The 16,025-nt window shown below is 52.3% G+C and overlaps 2 protein-coding genes across 3 annotated transcripts; both read left to right on the forward strand.

Moving 5' to 3' along the window:
- The first annotated feature begins 1,314 nt into the window (after positions 1-1,314).
- Positions 1,315-5,011, forward strand: Nxnl1 (nucleoredoxin like 1). Its single transcript, XM_028784824.1, has 2 exons — positions 1,315-1,640; positions 4,684-5,011. The coding sequence occupies exons 1-2, from the start codon at positions 1,315-1,317 to the stop codon at positions 5,009-5,011; spliced, it is 654 nt and encodes a 217-aa protein (XP_028640657.1).
- A 3,011-nt stretch (positions 5,012-8,022) lies between these two features.
- On the forward strand, positions 8,023-12,141 carry Tmem221 (transmembrane protein 221). Of its 2 annotated transcripts, XM_028784832.1 has the most exons (4): positions 8,023-8,342; positions 8,932-9,017; positions 10,994-11,224; positions 11,826-12,141. In XM_028784832.1, the coding sequence occupies exons 1-4, from the start codon at positions 8,023-8,025 to the stop codon at positions 11,879-11,881; spliced, it is 693 nt and encodes a 230-aa protein (XP_028640665.1). In that variant the 3' UTR covers positions 11,882-12,141. The 2 variants fall into 2 exon arrangements, with proteins under 2 accessions (XP_028640665.1, XP_028640663.1); XM_028784830.1 differs by lacking the exon at positions 11,826-12,141 and having other exon boundaries at positions 10,994-11,473.
- Positions 12,142-16,025: the final 3,884 nt, after the last annotated feature.

The following is a 16,025-nucleotide window of genomic DNA, read 5'->3' on the forward strand; positions in this document are numbered from 1 at the left end:
GAGGGAAGGAAGGCCCCTGTACTGACACACCTGTAAAGTGGGTGCAGTCAGTGCTGGTGACCAACCCCAGAGCTGACACTCCGTCAGAGTGGCCTTTCCTTTATCTTCTGCTTGAAACTGATGAGGGAAGCTGAGCATGCCCAGGACTGAAGAGAGGGCTCAGCTGGTAGAGGCACTTGCTGCCAAGCCGGATGCCCCGAGTTCAATACCCCAGACATAGTGAAAGTAGAAAACCAGTGTCAGCATGTTTTCTTCTGCTCACCATAAGTGCACTGCGCATGTGTGACCTACTACCATAAAAAACAGCCGAACATGCTCGGGGGTGGGAGTCCGCAGGACTTTGCTTTGGTGTCCCTTCTTGCAGCAGAAAATGAACATTTTTGCAGTCTTCTGGTCTCCTCTGTGCTTGTTCTGTCTTTGCAGACACCAAGTAGTCACACCCTAGTACAACAGGAGGATCAGGGTCAACCTTGGCTACATAGGGACTCTAAGGACAGCATGGGTTACAAGAAATCCTCTCTCAAAAACAAGGCCTGGCAGTACTGCTGCACGCCTATAATCTGAGCACTTGGGAGGCAGCAGCAGGTGGATCTCTGAATTCAAGGTCAGCCTTGGCTACGAAGTGAGTTCCAGGACAGCCAGGGCTACATGGAGACCCTGTCTCAAAACAAAACAAAACAGAAGCAAAAGTTCTTTGAGTTGTATGGGAGCATGCCCAACTTCCTTGAGTGTAACTACCTTGAGTAACACTCTCACTCACCTTGGAAGTAAGGGGAGACACTGGAGTTTATTGTTTTGTTTGTTTTTCTCTGTTGTAGTTGATGGAAGCCAGGCCCTGAGCCACGCCCCCTAGCTCCTCACTGGGGTATTCTAGGCAGGGGCTCCACCCATGAGCCACGCCCCCTAGCTCCTCACTGGGACATTCTAGGCAGGGGCTCCACCCCTGAGCCACTCCCCCTAGCTCCTCACTGGGGTATTCTAGGCAGGTGCCCTACTTGCAGCAATGCCCCAGTCCCTCTCTTTTTTGTCATATATCCCAGGATGTCCTGGATCTTGCAGTGATCCTTCTGCCTCAGTACTGGGCTCACAGTCTCTCTGTTTTGTTAACATCTTGCAGCAGTGTGGCTCTGTTGAAGGTCCATGAGACCTCCCTGCCCCCTCAAACCAATGCTGGCTCTGTAGAGGTCAACCTACAGGAGGATTAGCGGCTAATCTGGTTTCTGGGTTATTCTTAGGGCACGGAGAATCCAGTCAGCAGGCTCCAGGCCACATCAGATCCATCTTTGGGTCCCCAGCTCCTCACACGCTGCAACCATGGTATCTCTCTTCTCTGGCCGCATCTTGATCAGGAACAACAGCGACCAGGATGAAGTGGAAACAGAGGTGGAGCTGAGTCGTAGGTTAGAGAATCGGCTAGTGCTGCTGTTCTTCGGTGCCGGGACCTGTCCCCAGTGCCAGGCCTTCGCCCCAGTCCTTAAAGACTTCTTCGTGCGACTCACTGATGAATTCTACGTGCTACGGGCGGCACAGCTGGCCCTGATCTATGTGTCCCAGGACCCTACAGAGGAGCAACAGGACCTCTTCCTCAGGGACATGCCTGAAAAGTGGCTTTTCCTGCCATTCCATGATGACCTAAGAAGGTAAGGCCCCAGGGAAGACCAGGGAGGGCTTCCTGGAGAAAGCATCTAATTTACTGTCCTGGCACTACTAGTCCAGAAAGAGGCATTCCATCCCTCTTCTGTCACAGCCCAGTGAAGCAGACAGATAGGAAGCAAAGGCTCAGAAAAACCCAGGATGCCAGCTAGAGGTAGTCTCCCAGACCTGCCATCCTGATACTTGGAGATGAGACAGGAAGATTGCTACAAGATCTAGCTTAAGGCTAGATCTAAAAACAAAGCAAGAGGTGAGGACGGTAGCTCCATTCCTGGAGTGCTGGCCTGGAATCTGCAGCGTTGCATAAACCCAACATGGGGATGCATCCCTGCAATCTAAAACCCAAGGAAGGTGGAGGCGTGACTATCAGGGGTTTGAGGCTAACCTGGACTACATAGGGTGACCCTGTCCTCAAATCAATAAAACCCATGAGAAAAATAACACAGGAGACCCCACCCCAGGAGCTGTAGGGTCCGGGTGCACAGCTTTGAAGAAGGTCTCAAAGCTGGCACCACAGAACTTTGGAAAGATGAACTTAGCCCTCCACCTGCAGGGAGGATGGGAGCCATTGTGGGTAATAGAGTCAGGGAGAGGAGGAGGAGTCACACTGTGCGGTGGCTCATAGAGGACTCTAGAGCCTGCATCTGGCTTAGAGCTTCCGATTTTCTGGTTACGGCGAGCTACTGTGTGGCAGGGTCTCCTGTAGCCCTCGCTGGCTTCCAACTGGTTATATAGTTAAGGCCAGCCCTGAACTCCTGGTCTTCCTGTCTGCCTCCCAAGTGCTAGAAGGACAGTCACAACAGCTGGCATTTCTTATATTTACTTTTGTTTTGGTGTGGTGTGTGTGTGTGTGTGTTGTGCGACTGCACTGCCCATATCTGCAGGGGTATGCCAGTGTGTGTTCTCTGGTGTGGGTGGGGTGAAAGGCTGATGTCAGTCCATCCGCTGGATTCCTTGAGTCAGGGTCTCCCATGGGAGCCTGGATCTCACACAGGGTGCCAGTCGAGCAGCTGGCTAGCTCCAGGGGTTTCTCTGTGACAACACTCCCCCAGCATTTGAGTTTTGGGGACCAGAACTCCTTGGATAGCAAGTGTTCGACCCTCTGAGCCATTTTCCAACTGTTCTCGTACTGACTTGGAACTTAGAGCAATGCCCTTGCCTTAGCCCTCTAAGTGCTGGATGACACACATGCACCGCCACCACACCCAGCTTCTCCTTTGTCCTACCAGTAATAAAAATTGGGGGCTGTGGCTCAAGACCCTGAGTTCTATCCCAGTTCTGAGAAAGACTCTATGTAATCACATCTGAACTTGCAACCTCCAAAAGTGTGCAGAGTCCAAGTGCTGCCTCTGAGGGCTGGGACCTTCCCCGAGGCAGGGGAAGGTGAACTGTGGAGTTTACCAACTTCCTGACCTCTCACCCACTTCATTGACTTTCTTGCACAAGTTTGAGGCGCCTGATCACGAAGGCCCCATTCCACTGATCATGAGTAGAGCTGGGACAGCCACTCACTGTCCTGTGCAGCCATGTGGATTCCTTTGCCCCACAAATAAGCAGAATTTCTATCCCCAGGGAAGAAATACCAACTAGGAGGATCATAGAGGAACCTTCAATGGAGGACAAAGTTCATGCACCCTGATCCTGGTGTCGTGTGCAGGCCTCTCATTCCAGTGCTTGGGAGGCTGAGTTTGAGGACCAGGAATTTAAACCCATTCCTGCCACATAGAGTGGCCCTGGGTGGGAGGGGACTACACAAGACTAGAGATGTGACTCAGTCGTCAAGAGTACCAAGAGCTCTTCCAGACGATCTGGGTTCAGTTCCCAGCACCCAGGTAGAGGCCCGTAACTGCAATTCTGGGGTGCTTCTGCCATCTCCTGGTGTCTATAGGCACTGCACACGGATGCACAGACTTCCGTGGAAACAAACACAAAAATGGAGGGTAGAGTGTCTGTGTGGCTCTGGGTTCTAACCACAGCCCCACCCACATAAACCATCCTTGGAGGTGCACACTCATCATCCCAACATGCAGGAGGCGGAGGCAGGAGAATTAGGAGTTCAAAATCACCTTTTTCTATGTAACCATCCCGGGGTACAAAAAACTAAGCAAGTTCTTCATCATAGCTTAAGAACTTCAGCTGAAGCAGAACAGTGGTGGCATTGGTCTTTAATCCCAGCTTTCAGGAGGCAGAGACGAGCAGATCTCTGAGTCTCAGGCCAGCCTGGTCTACAGAGTGAGTTCCAGGACAACCAGTGCTACACAGAGAAACTGTCTCAAAAAACCAACCAACCAAACAAACAAACAAACAAAACCTTTGGGAGAGCTGGGCCTGGAGACATTTGCCTTTAATCCCGCCAGGCCGACTTCTGTGAGATTTCAGTCTGTATAATGAGTTCCAGCGCATAGCTTCATAATAATCCATCGGTGAGCGTGGAGGGCACCGAGTGGGTGGATTCTGGCTTAGCTGTGAGTGGGGTCCAGGATCTCCTGGAGATGCCGACAGCTTCTCGGTGGCTTCAGAACAGTAAAACCCCTGCCCCTGCCCATTCAGGGCATGTGAGCGATGCCAGCTGTACACAGTCAAGGTCTCCCCAGGGCTTTCGCACATACTTTGTTTGGAACACTCTTTCCGCAGTTCTTCTGCCCCTCTCTCAATCCCATAAGGTTTCAGTTCAAACATTACCCCCGGAGAGGCCCACTCTGCTCAGTTTGACAGTATTCCATAGCTTTGGCATTTATGGAAACACACATTTCCCAAACATTCCTCAGCTGGCCTCGCTGTTTGAAATCGCTGCCCCCCGAACCTCCCTCTTCACGTTGACATAAGGGAAACAATACAGATACATATAGCAAGCGAAGCTCTGGTGACTCCCAGACACCGAAAGGGAGGCGGCGCGACCGGGAGGGAGGGTTTGAAGGGCGGGTGCCCAGGGCCTGGGGTGCCCGCGAGTCCTCGGGCGACTCCTGTGGGTCATCGGAGGCAGCGCGCGCACCGGGAGCCGAGGGAGGCTGACAGCGCTCTCTCCCACAGGGACCTCGGGCGCCAGTTCTCCGTGCGTCAACTGCCAGCGGTCGTGGTACTCAAGCCGGGCGGGGACGTGCTGACGAGCGACGCCACGGAGGAGATCCAGCGTCTGGGACCCGCCTGCTTCACCAACTGGCAGGAGGCGGCAGAGCTGCTGGACCGCAACTTCCTGCAGCCTGAGGACTTGGATGAGCCCGCGCGGCGCAGCATCACCGAGCCTCTGCGCCGTCGCAAGTACCGGGTAGACCGGGATGCCGGCCAAAGGCGGGACCGAAGCGGGCGTGACTCTAGTGATCCCCAGGGGGACACGGGTGCAAGGGCGGAGCTCTGGTGACTCCCAGAGTACCTGGGAGTGGAGAGAGAGCTTTGGTGACCCCTGGAGTACCTGGGTGCAGGGGGCCGAGGTCTGGTGACCCTCCCCCCCCCCCGCAGTGTACCCGGGAGCATTGGCGGAACTTTGGTGACCTCCAAGGGAACTTGGGTGTAGAGACAAGGCTTGGATTATCCTTGTCCTCTTCCAAGTTCAGTACAGCAGCCCAGGGTGGCCTTGAACTCGCCATTCTCCTGCCTCAGTGTAAGAGTAGCTGGAATAACAGCCAAAGAGAGACAATAGTTTTCTCTCCCAGATCTCCTCTAGTCCTTGAAAGAACGTGGATTCCCACGAACAGATACCGTGAACAAGATACCCAGGTCTCAGTGCAGGCTAAGCACTGAGAACCCATAGAACCTCAGACTCAAAACTTCCGTCCAAAACAAAACAAAAGAAGCAAAACACACTCCTGCCAGGCTCACTCTGTGGTACACCCCTATCATTCAGTGCTCTGACTCTGTACAGAAAGGTGTTTGTTGTCAAGACTGACAACCCGAGTTCAACTCCCGGAACCCACAGAGTGGAAGAGAGAGCTGACTTCCGCAAGTCGTTGACCTCTACGCACTTATGGTTGTAGGTGCATGCCCACACAGTTACAAATGAGAATATCTAACAAAAAATAGTAGAGGTTTTGTTTTGTTTCGAGACAGGGTCTCTGTGTAGCCCTGGCTGTCCTCGAATTCGTGCTTTAAACAAGGCTGGCCTCGAACTCAGATACCCCCTGCCTCTATCTTCCAAGTGCTGGAATTAAAGGCATGCACCACCACCGCCTACGAAAACGAAAAAAAGACAAGAGGTGTGTGTGCGCAGAAGGATCCAGAGGTGAAGAGCATTTTTCGCTACTTAAAGGGAGCTCTAGGCCGGCAGCGGCTAGGTGAGACTTCGATCTAAGCCGCCCCTTCTAGTTTCTCTCAAGCTCCGAAGTGCGTGCGATGTTTTCGCTTTGCCTGCGGCGCCCCCTGGCGGCCCAATCGGGCTAGTGTGTGAGAATGAGATTAAAAACCTCCCGCCCGCACCAAGCATATCCATGGCAAACCTGACTTCCTGGGCCAAGAATCTTACTAGATGGGTTAAGAAGGCTGTGAACCAGGGGAGTCTGACCCTGCCAACACTAATCCGCCTTCTTTCCCAACTTTGAGTAGTGGTGGAAACTGAGGTTCAAGACTGAATACATTTTAAGGAAGCCTGACAACCTGAATTCGATCTCGGGTACTCACGCGGTGCAGGAAAAGAACCTACTCAAACAAGTGTTCCTTGACTCCCACTCATGTTCCCCTTAAAGAGTAGTTAATGGAGAATTTTAAAATATTATTATTTTGCTTTTTCAAGACAGGGTTTCTCTGTGTAGCCCTGGCTGTCCTGGAACTCACTCTGTAGACCAGGCTAGGCTTGAACTCAGAGATCCTCCTGCCTCTGCCTCCCGAGTGCTGGGATTTAAGGCATGTGTTACCACTGCCCAAGTGAAATTTTAAAATATTAATTAAAGAAAATAGAAATCCTCATTCACCCCTTATGAGAAATAAAATTTGTACAATTGCATGAACTGTCTTGTAGTTTCATGACCATGAGATGGAGTTAACATAGGAATCAGCGTTTTGACTCACAGACCGTCACTGCTGGAGGCAGGGTTCCTAGACTTGCTTCTGTGTGTCCGTAGCTTTGGAACTGACACTAGCCGAAAGGTAAACGCGTTCCAAATGTCAGTCAATGGACCAACTCCAGTGGTGTGTCCAGAGTGGAGCGTTGCTCAGCCAGGAACAGGGATAAAGCACTGACACAGGCTACCACTCAAGACATTGAGTGACAGCAGTCAGGTGCAAAACACTTCACCCGGCAGGAAGTGTCCCCAACAGGGACAACCACAAATGAAGCTGTCAGTCTGGGGCTGCCGGGGCCACCAGGAAGTGGAGTGTGATTGACGGGAAGAGGCCCTGGTAAACACATAGAATGTTTCCAGACCAGACATAGGTAGGGGCCCCTGTAAATGTGCTTAAAAAAACCCAGCAAGTAGAGACTGGATCCTCTCTTGTAAGTTTCATCTCAATTTGTTAAAAGGCCTCTGCCAAGGACGCAGGGAAGAGACCCAGGAGGCAAGGTGACCTGGAAGCTTCCAGGGCAATGAGTGGATAGAGGTCACAGCTAATGGCAGCACCGTGGGCTGCACCAACAAGAGGCAGGTTCTCCCTTACACAGTCCCAGCTGCACTGGCCTCATTCTGTAGACCAGGCTGGCCCCACCCATTCCTCCTGGGCTCTGCCTACCTCTCCAACTCTCCTAACACCGCCTCACCCCTCCAAATGGGTGGGGCAATTCAGATGGCCCGCCCTAACCCAACCCCTTCATGACCCCTCCCAGACATGTCCATTTCCAGGTCCGACCCAAGACCACACCCGACCTGTGTTCCCCGCCCAACTAAACCCCACTTCTCCGCCCCAACACGTGTCAGAACTAGAGCCCTCCTACCTCTGCCTTGCAAAACTCCCATTCTGGTCCCTTCACCCTGGGGACCCCACCCATCATCGTCCACAGGACGCAGACCCCGAAGTTGGGATGTCTCTGAGCCCCGTCCTCTTAAGCCCCGCCCTTCACCAGCCTTTTTGGCTCCTCCCCTCACCACGCCCCTCTCCACTCATCAAACAGGCCATTAAAATTTTTTTCATATCCAACCCCGCCCCTCATCTCCAGATTCACCGAGGGGCTAGGCGCCGCCCCTTTGCAGAGGGTGGAGCTCCCGTCTCTCGGATTCTTCCAACAGGGCCCCTCCCAGTCCACGAACCCCAGTTCCCCACTTCCCCAGCACACCCGGGGGAGGCGCCCAAGGCAGACGCGCAATAAAAAACAGTTTCTCCCAAGTTTTTGCGCATTTTCCACGTCCTATCTGGTACCCGCACTCGGGCCCCAGTGGCGTCCGTATTCCCACACCAAGAATCCCGAAAGCCTACTGCCACCTCCCTTCTCCATCCCAGGCTCGCGCCATGGGCCGCTCCTTCGGAGGTCGGGTACTGGCTGCGATGACCCTAATGGGCATCCCGGCCGCGGTGCTGGTCGCGCTGGCTGCGCAGCTGCTGTTCCAGCTCCAGGCAGGGCGCGCGGAGCTGCGGGTCGTGCGCACCGACGGGCTGCATCCGGAGCTGGACCCCGATGCCGGGCTACCCGAAGCTGCTGCTGGGGCATTGCTACCGCTGGCGACGGCGCTGGCCGCTCTGGCACAAGTCCTCGGGCTTAGCTGTTTGCTGCTCGCCGTGCTCTGCGGACACTTGGGCGCCGAGCTGGCACGCGGGCCGGGTCCCGGCAGGTAGGATACCACCGCCTTTACCTGCAGAAGGGAAACAGACTCCGAGAGAGCGCCAGTTCCTTGGGATGATACTAACAGGGCCTTGGCGCGCCCTCCTCCTTCCTGCTCTGGTGCTTCGAGTGCGTTAAGTGTGTGTGTGGGGGGGGGGCATGTCAATCATCGGAGCTGCACCCCAACCTCGCGGGTCCCCGCTCTGAAGCGGGGTTCAGGAAGGGCAGGACTCCAGCTGTGGATCCGCAGCAAGCCGCAGCCCGGCTCACGGTCACGTGCTCAAGGCTCTGAGCTAGGTGGCGCAGGTGTAGGCAACTGTACTTGGAACAGTGGGGATGCGACGAGCTGATCTCCTTGAGTCAACCACACCCCTGTCCCAACTTTGACCCTCCACCGTGCAGAGAGGCCTGATGCTGGTTGGGAATGGGTACATTCAAGCAAATGGCTGGTGAGTGCGTGGATAGATGGGTTGGGGACATGCAGCGATGATGTGGCTGGGTGGCTGGTTAGGTAGGTAGGCAGGTGGAGGGCTGAGGCTCTAGACTTTAGTTCCTGGTGTCACTGGGTCACTGTCCCCCTTCCTGTCCCTATCCCCCAGGTCGGACTGGTTTCTCTATGACTGCCGCCGCCTCAGGCACTCGGCGCTTGGCCTGTTCTGCTGTGAGGTCTCCGTCTACTTAGCAGGTGTGTGTGGACGTGAGGGACAGGGGATCTGGGGCAGGGTGCACGCAGGTCTCTGGACCAGTAGCCTGAGTTCAGGCAGTTGCTCCAACACTTTCTCTTGGATATTCTCTATGCCTCAGTTTCCCCATCAATTCAAGAGTGATGATTAGATCATTGTATTTACAAGAGTTGATGCTTGGAGTGAACAGAGGCCTCTCCGTCAATGCTCATCCTGTATCACTGTTTATCTTGTAGGCCAGACCGGCCTGCGAGTCGCCTAGTAGCCAAGGCTGACCTGAATGTCTGGTCTTGCTTTCACCTCCCAAACCTTGAGAGGAGAGGTATATGTAGTGCCCATGGAGGTCAGAGGCCACAGACTCCTTTGAAGCTGCAGCCGCAGGGGGTTCTGAATTGTAAGGTGCTAGGGACCAATGCCAGGTCCTCTGCAAGAGCAGCTAGTGCATTTTACCTCTGAGCCGCCTCCCCAGGGGCCCCGAGGTGTCTTGTTTTGATTTTTGCTTTTGCTTATTTGTTTTTTTATACAGGGTTTCATGTAGCCCAGACTGATTTCAAACACTATATGTAGCCAAGGATGGCCCTGAGCTCCTCCTGGTCCTCATGCCTCCATAGCACGCCACTACACCCAATTTATTGGGCACCCAATTTATCAGCCCCCATGCATCCTGATCAAGTGCTCTACCCACTAAGCCACAGCCCAGGCCCTGGGAGGGTGTGGCTTTGATTTCACTACATTGTGGCTGGAACCTGGGATCTGGGACACTTAGACAAGCGCCGACCTACTGAGCTGTACCTCAGCCAGAGAGGCAGAGATGGCTCAGCAATTAAGAGTACTTAGTGCTCCTCCAAAAAACTGGAGTTCAGTTCTCACCTGCACACACACCTGCTCTTCCGAAGGACTGGAGTTCGGTTCCCAGCACTCATGTCAGGCGGCTCACAGCCACCTGAAGTCCAGGAAACCTGACACCTCCTGGTCTCCATCACCACCTACACTTACACAGCTGCACATACCGACTCTTACTCACCTGTGTGCACATACCTGCACACCCACCTGCACTTACACACATTCCTATGTGCACACTCATGCAAACACACAGGGGTAAAAGTCAATCTTTACAATTGGCTCGTCTTTAAGGTTGGCTTGCTGACATTAGTACAGTTCCCAGACCCACACTTGTGGAGAATCTGTCCCCAAGGTGTGCCCTGACCTCTACATGTGCACCATGGCATGTTGCACACACACAGTGAGCAAATGCAGTAAAAATGCGAAAAAAGGCCAGGCGGTGGTGGCGCACACCTTTAATCCCAGCATTTGGGAGGCAGAGGCAGGCGGATTTCTGAGTTCGAGAGTTTGAGGCTAGCCTGGTCTACAGAGTGAGTTCCAGGACAGCCCAGGCTACACAGAGAAACCCTGTCTCGAAAAAAAAAATGCGAAAAAAGTCAAGAAGTAAAATCCCATCTGTCCTCTTCCCAGGCTGTGTGGTTTTGAGTGTCTTCTGGCCACCACGGGTATGGATGCTTCAGCTGCATGTCTGTCTGCATCATGCCTGATCCCTGAGCTTGGAAAAGCCAGTAGACCTTCTGGAACTGGGGTTCCGGGTGCTCATGAACCACTGTGCAGTGCTGGGAACCGAACCTGGGTCCTCTGAGCTACGTGTCTAGTCATTTTTGCTGGGGTTTTGTTTGTTTGTTTTGTTTTTGAGATGGGTTCTTACCATATAGCCCTGGCTGTCCTGAAACTCACTCTGTAGACCAGGGTGGCCTCAAATTCACAGAGGCCTGCCTGTGCCTCCCTAGTGCTGGCATTAAAGATGTGGGCCACCCTGCCTTGCTGGTTTCCTTATTTGGAAATAGACATGATGCTGATGAAGCTCGGATGGACACATCCATGTGTTCTGGTCCAGGGTTCTCTGCTGGTGCTCTGTGTGGAGGGAAAGCAGACGTTTGTGGAGTGAATGAGTGTGCCGTTCTCTCCTCAGCACTGGCCATTTACGCCCTGCTGCTGTTTGAGATCGAGGCGGGCGCAGCAGCTGCATCCATCCTGGGCTCAGGTGCCCTCATCCTGGTGGCAATAATGACGCACACCCTGTTCCGGGCTGTTCAGGCTACTCGTCGTGGCCTCCGGGAGCTGTCCCCACCATCCTTTGAAGATGAGCCAGCCCAGCCTTCAGAAGACTCCAAAGCTGGTTGCAGAGCTCAGCCCCAGCAGGGTACCCATTGCCAGACCTTCTATAACCCCACCCGAGAGCCTGGGGACCCCACTGGTCTCATGGCCACTTGTATCACATCCACAGTCTTGAAGAGAGCCAGTGAGAGCAGTCTGTCTGCCTCTCATCTGCCCCAGACAGTGTTGCCTAGCATGGGCCCCTGGGACAGGGTCACTCTCGAGATGCATACTATGCTTGGCCACAGGCCACTGGACATGGGAAAGGATGCCACGCTGGTATAAGCTGGGAACCAGGGCCAAGATGACAAGAAGACACAGAGATAGGTCCATCTCGGCTACTGCAGCCATGGGCCTTCCTCTGAGTTTATGGATCCTTGGTTTACATCAAAGTTACCTCATGATACAAAACAACTGTCAGTGCTCCGTGCTAGACCTCCTTGCTAAAGAGATAAGCAGGGCATGGGAGGTTTTCTAGAGGTCTTTAAAAATCTCAAGATATTTTGTCTACATCTCATTGGGCAGATGCTGACAGATAATCAGACCTTGGTACCGGGGAGGCTGAGAGCCCATGGGGTCTTTTATAGGTGGGGGAGGGTCGGTCGGTTTGTGTTCTGACTTTCAGTGGTTCTCTCTCCATTCTACAGATGAGGAAACGGAGACCCCAGTAGGGGCTGTGACTCACCAAGGGTCCCATTTCTGAGCATCAGAATCTGAACTTGCACCCAGGTCTTGTGACCCCACTCCCATGTTCCTGGAAGAAGGCTCAAGTCTTAGACTTCAACTCCCTGGCACTCCCTGGGGAGCAACCTAAGGCCAGGGGCATTCAGGAATGTCTGGTGTTTGGCTGTGGGTCCAAGGCTGAGTGTGTCTCCTTGCTGTGTCTTGGTTTCCTTATCTGTAACATGCAGACAGGGGAAGAGACACAGGAAGATATACATAGTAGATCCTCAATTCACATTAGCCATGTATCCTAGTTGTATTGTTGCTGTGACCAAATGTTTGACAAGACACTTAAGGAAACAAAGGGCTAGCTCTGGCTCACAGATCCAGGCTGAACCCCACTCCTGGTATCAATTGTTTTAGTCAATTATTTCTGTTGAAGAGATAAAACACCCTGACCACAGCCACTTAAGGGAGCAAGGGCTTATTCTGTCTTACAGTTTAAGGGTGTTGTTCATCATGGAAGGGAAGGAGCAGGAGACAACGGGTCAGGTGACTTCCTCAGTCAAGAAACAGAGAGCAAGAGCGAGAAGGGGGGGGGGGAGAGCCGCCTCAGGTCCCTGCAGTCCATGGGCTGATGCTGCCACATTTAGGACAGGCTGTCCCACCTCACTGAAGCCAGCCTGGAAACTGCACCCTGACATGCCCAGAGGTGGTCTGTAGATCTGCTTGGTTGACAATCAGTGTTAACCTGCTGTCACTGGCACACGTGTGGAAGCAGGAGACTGCCTCCTGAGGAAATGGAAGAAGCCCACTGGACCACAGAGATCTCCACCCCTCTCAAGACTTGCACAACTACAGGAATAAACTGAGGTGTAGGCTTTGTTTCATTTAGTTTCATTGTTCTCTCTCTCTTTCTTCCTCTCTCTCTCTCTCTCTCTCTCTCTCTCTCTCTCTCTCTCTCTCTCTCTCTCTCTCCCCATCTCCTTGTTTGTCTCATGTAGCCCATCTGTTCTTGAACATTCTGTGTAGCCGAGGGCGGCCTGGATTCCTGTTGCCCCCACTCCCGTGCCCCAGGATCTTTGTAACTGCTGCACCCTGGGCCCTCACCTGCCTCTCCCTCCTCTGGTCCCCTCTTCTCCTCTTGAGACCATGAATTGAGCCCTGGAATTCCCCAAGGCTCTGTCAAGAGACTGAGAGCTGTCAGATGGCAAAGACAAAGCCTCCCTGTAGGCACCGCACTGGGGCAGAAAGCTTTATCTCAGCCTCCATCTTGGGATTGTCCAGGCCAAGGTCAGGTCAGAGCCAAGCCTTCAGGCAGACAGTTGATCTGGGTGTGGCAGAATGTGGCTCCCTCCTCCAACAGTCACGACTGAAACCTAACCCCCTTCTTGTTTGTTTGTTTGATGAGATCTTACATAGCTCAGACTGCACTGCAACCAGCTATGAAGCTGAAGATAACTTGACATTCTGATCCTCCTGCCTCCACCTCTGGGTGCTGGTATGCCCACCATGCCCGGCTAAGTCACCCTCCGTGCCTCTCACATAGGCTCACCTCACAGAACCATCAGGGAGAGTCTGCAGCTAGTTGGCCAAGGAAGGAGGATCTCTGCAAGTTCTAGCCCACCCTAGGTTACATAGTGAGACCCTGCCTGAGCAAAGTAGCCTGTGCTGACCAGGCATGGTACTACAGATTTGTGATCGCAGGAGCAGGATTGCTGTGTGTTCACAGACTGGGCAGTATAAGCTATCATCCAGCCCTTGAGAGGCTGAGGCAGAATCAGGCAGGAATTCAAAGTCACAGTTGGGTATATAGTGAGTTTGAGGCCAGCCTGGGCTACATGAGACTCAAACAGAAAAAAAAAAAGTGATGTAGAGCCTCTGGCTACATGAACAGAGGACATCTTATTACTAAGATGGGGAAACATGCACAGTTAAAGCACTGCTTACTATGGGCATGCAGTGGGCTGCAGGTTTCCCTACAGACTTGATGGGGTTGGCCATATACTATGTATGGATCCCTGGCTGTAGCCATGCAGAGCTGTGTGTCCCAGGCAGGCCCTGTGGGACCCCAACACCGGCCTAGAGCCCTTCCCCAGCCACCAGTATTGAAGGTTCTGGTCATGGTGCATGCTTTAGGACAGACTGGTTCCTCCTGATTTAAGGGTAAGCACAGGTCACGGGAGGCCTCTAGTTACCTGAAAGTGCTCGGAAAAGTGATCCCGAGTGGTTTCGGGGCAGCTGGGAAGATGACCAGGGAGAACAAATAGTTTTTGCTTGGGAGCAAGATCAGATTTGGTGGCTGGCGCCACAGCAGCCAAGGTGGGGCCTGGCAGCCCAGGTAGAGGCAAGCAGATCCCTGGTATCCAGGGTGGCTAAGTGGCACCCCTGAGTGTCCTTGTTGACTGACTACAAAGCTTAGCTGTCCAGGCTCGACACAGGATCAGAGTTCTCAACTGCAGGGATAGCTGGAAGGTGCATAATAAACACATACAGGGTACAAGCTAACAGATACATTTTTGAAGGCTTAAAGCCCCCCCCCCCCCGAGCTTGAAGCTGTATGTACTTTTGCTCTCTCTTTAGGCTGGGGCCTGTGCTCTCTCATTCACTCCCTTTCCAACACTCACACACTCACTCTGTGTGTTTTTTCTGCTTACACACACACTCCACAATCACACCTCACATTCTCTTACACACACACACACACACACACACACACACACACTCCACACTCTCCTCACTCTCCTCACCATTTACTCTACACTCACCTCATCTGTACCTCACTCTCTTGCCTTTTTCTTGCCCCAGTCTTTTTTTTTTTTTTTAAGGGGAAGACAGTGCAAAGCTTTTCTTTCCCTTTTTCCTTTTTTTTTTTTAATTTTTGTTTGTTTATTATATGTAAGTATACTGTAGCTGTCTTCAGACACCCCACAAGAGGGCATCAGATATCATTGCAGATGGTTGTGAGCCACCATGTGGTTGCTGGGATTTGAACTTGTGACCTCTGGAAGTGCAGTCAGTGCTCTTAACCACTGAGCCATCTCACCAGCCCCTTGCCCCAGTCTTTTACTGATATTCCAAAGCAGGTACAAAAAAAGACATCATATAATCACTGCCAAACCAAATTCAAAAGAATGACCACATCCCACAAAGAATCAAGAATTACAGTTGTTCCCCAAAGTTTCAAGCTCTTCCTATTCCCAGGCCTGTGGCCAAAATAATAATAATTATAAACTTATAATTATTTAAACTTTAACTTTTAACTTATTATACTTCAGAGCTCAGAGCCCTGGGGTGAGCTACTTGCATTGTCCTGTGAAGCTCTAATGATAGATGACATGGGCAAAGCTGCCAGGCGGTGGCCAGACAGAGTCAGGTTAACCCTTAACTCAGCAGTTCCGCTAGCTTTCTGCTTCTGCACATTGCTCACAATGACTCTCCTAAGAGTCCCAGTGTTTTGACTTAGTTTTACTCGTATATAATTGTATGCATTCGATACTTGCTTATCCAGGAACCACTCCCAAATGCTGTGCAAAACTTATTGCATAACTTCAATAGTTTTTTTCCTTTCTCAGGGTCCCAGTGTTGGCTCTGTTTCATTTTCTAATAATTTCTTCAGACTTTCTTTGCAAGGCAAGCATTAATCTGGAACCACCATTGTGCAGTTATTGCATTGTTTCCAAGATGAGAACACACAGCATGCACCTGGGCCATTAGGACTGTGCTTTGCTGTGCCCTAGGCCTCAATTTAATTGTTTAAGAATCATTAAATCAAGGAACATCTAGTTTCATAGAATTCCCCAGAGCAGGAGAAGGGAGTAGGAAAGTCAGATATAATAGAATAATTCTGTATACCAAACCTAACTGAAAAGCAAGCAGTCACACACAAATGAAATCTATACAGCATTGTCCAGGGCTAAGGTTAGGAGAAATGGGAACAACTGTTTTTTACAAAGAGCTCCTGCAGGCTACTGAGAGGTCTCCACCCTGGCCTGCTGAGGGCAGTCCCTGTCATGGTGTGCTGTCCCCAGCACTTAGCTAGGCTCCTCTGACATCCTCTGACCTAGTCTTGAGCTGCCTGTGCCCACCAGGTGCAGCAACTGCCATCTTCCTCAGGATGGCTGTGATTACTCAAGATGACCAGAGTGGGGAAATCACTCAACACTCTGAGAGTCCTCCCTCCC

The sequence above is a fragment of the Grammomys surdaster genome, unplaced genomic scaffold (genome assembly GCF_004785775.1).
Source record: "Grammomys surdaster isolate TR1022 unplaced genomic scaffold, NIH_TR_1.0 124836, whole genome shotgun sequence".
Taxonomy (NCBI): domain Eukaryota; kingdom Metazoa; phylum Chordata; class Mammalia; order Rodentia; family Muridae; genus Grammomys; species Grammomys surdaster.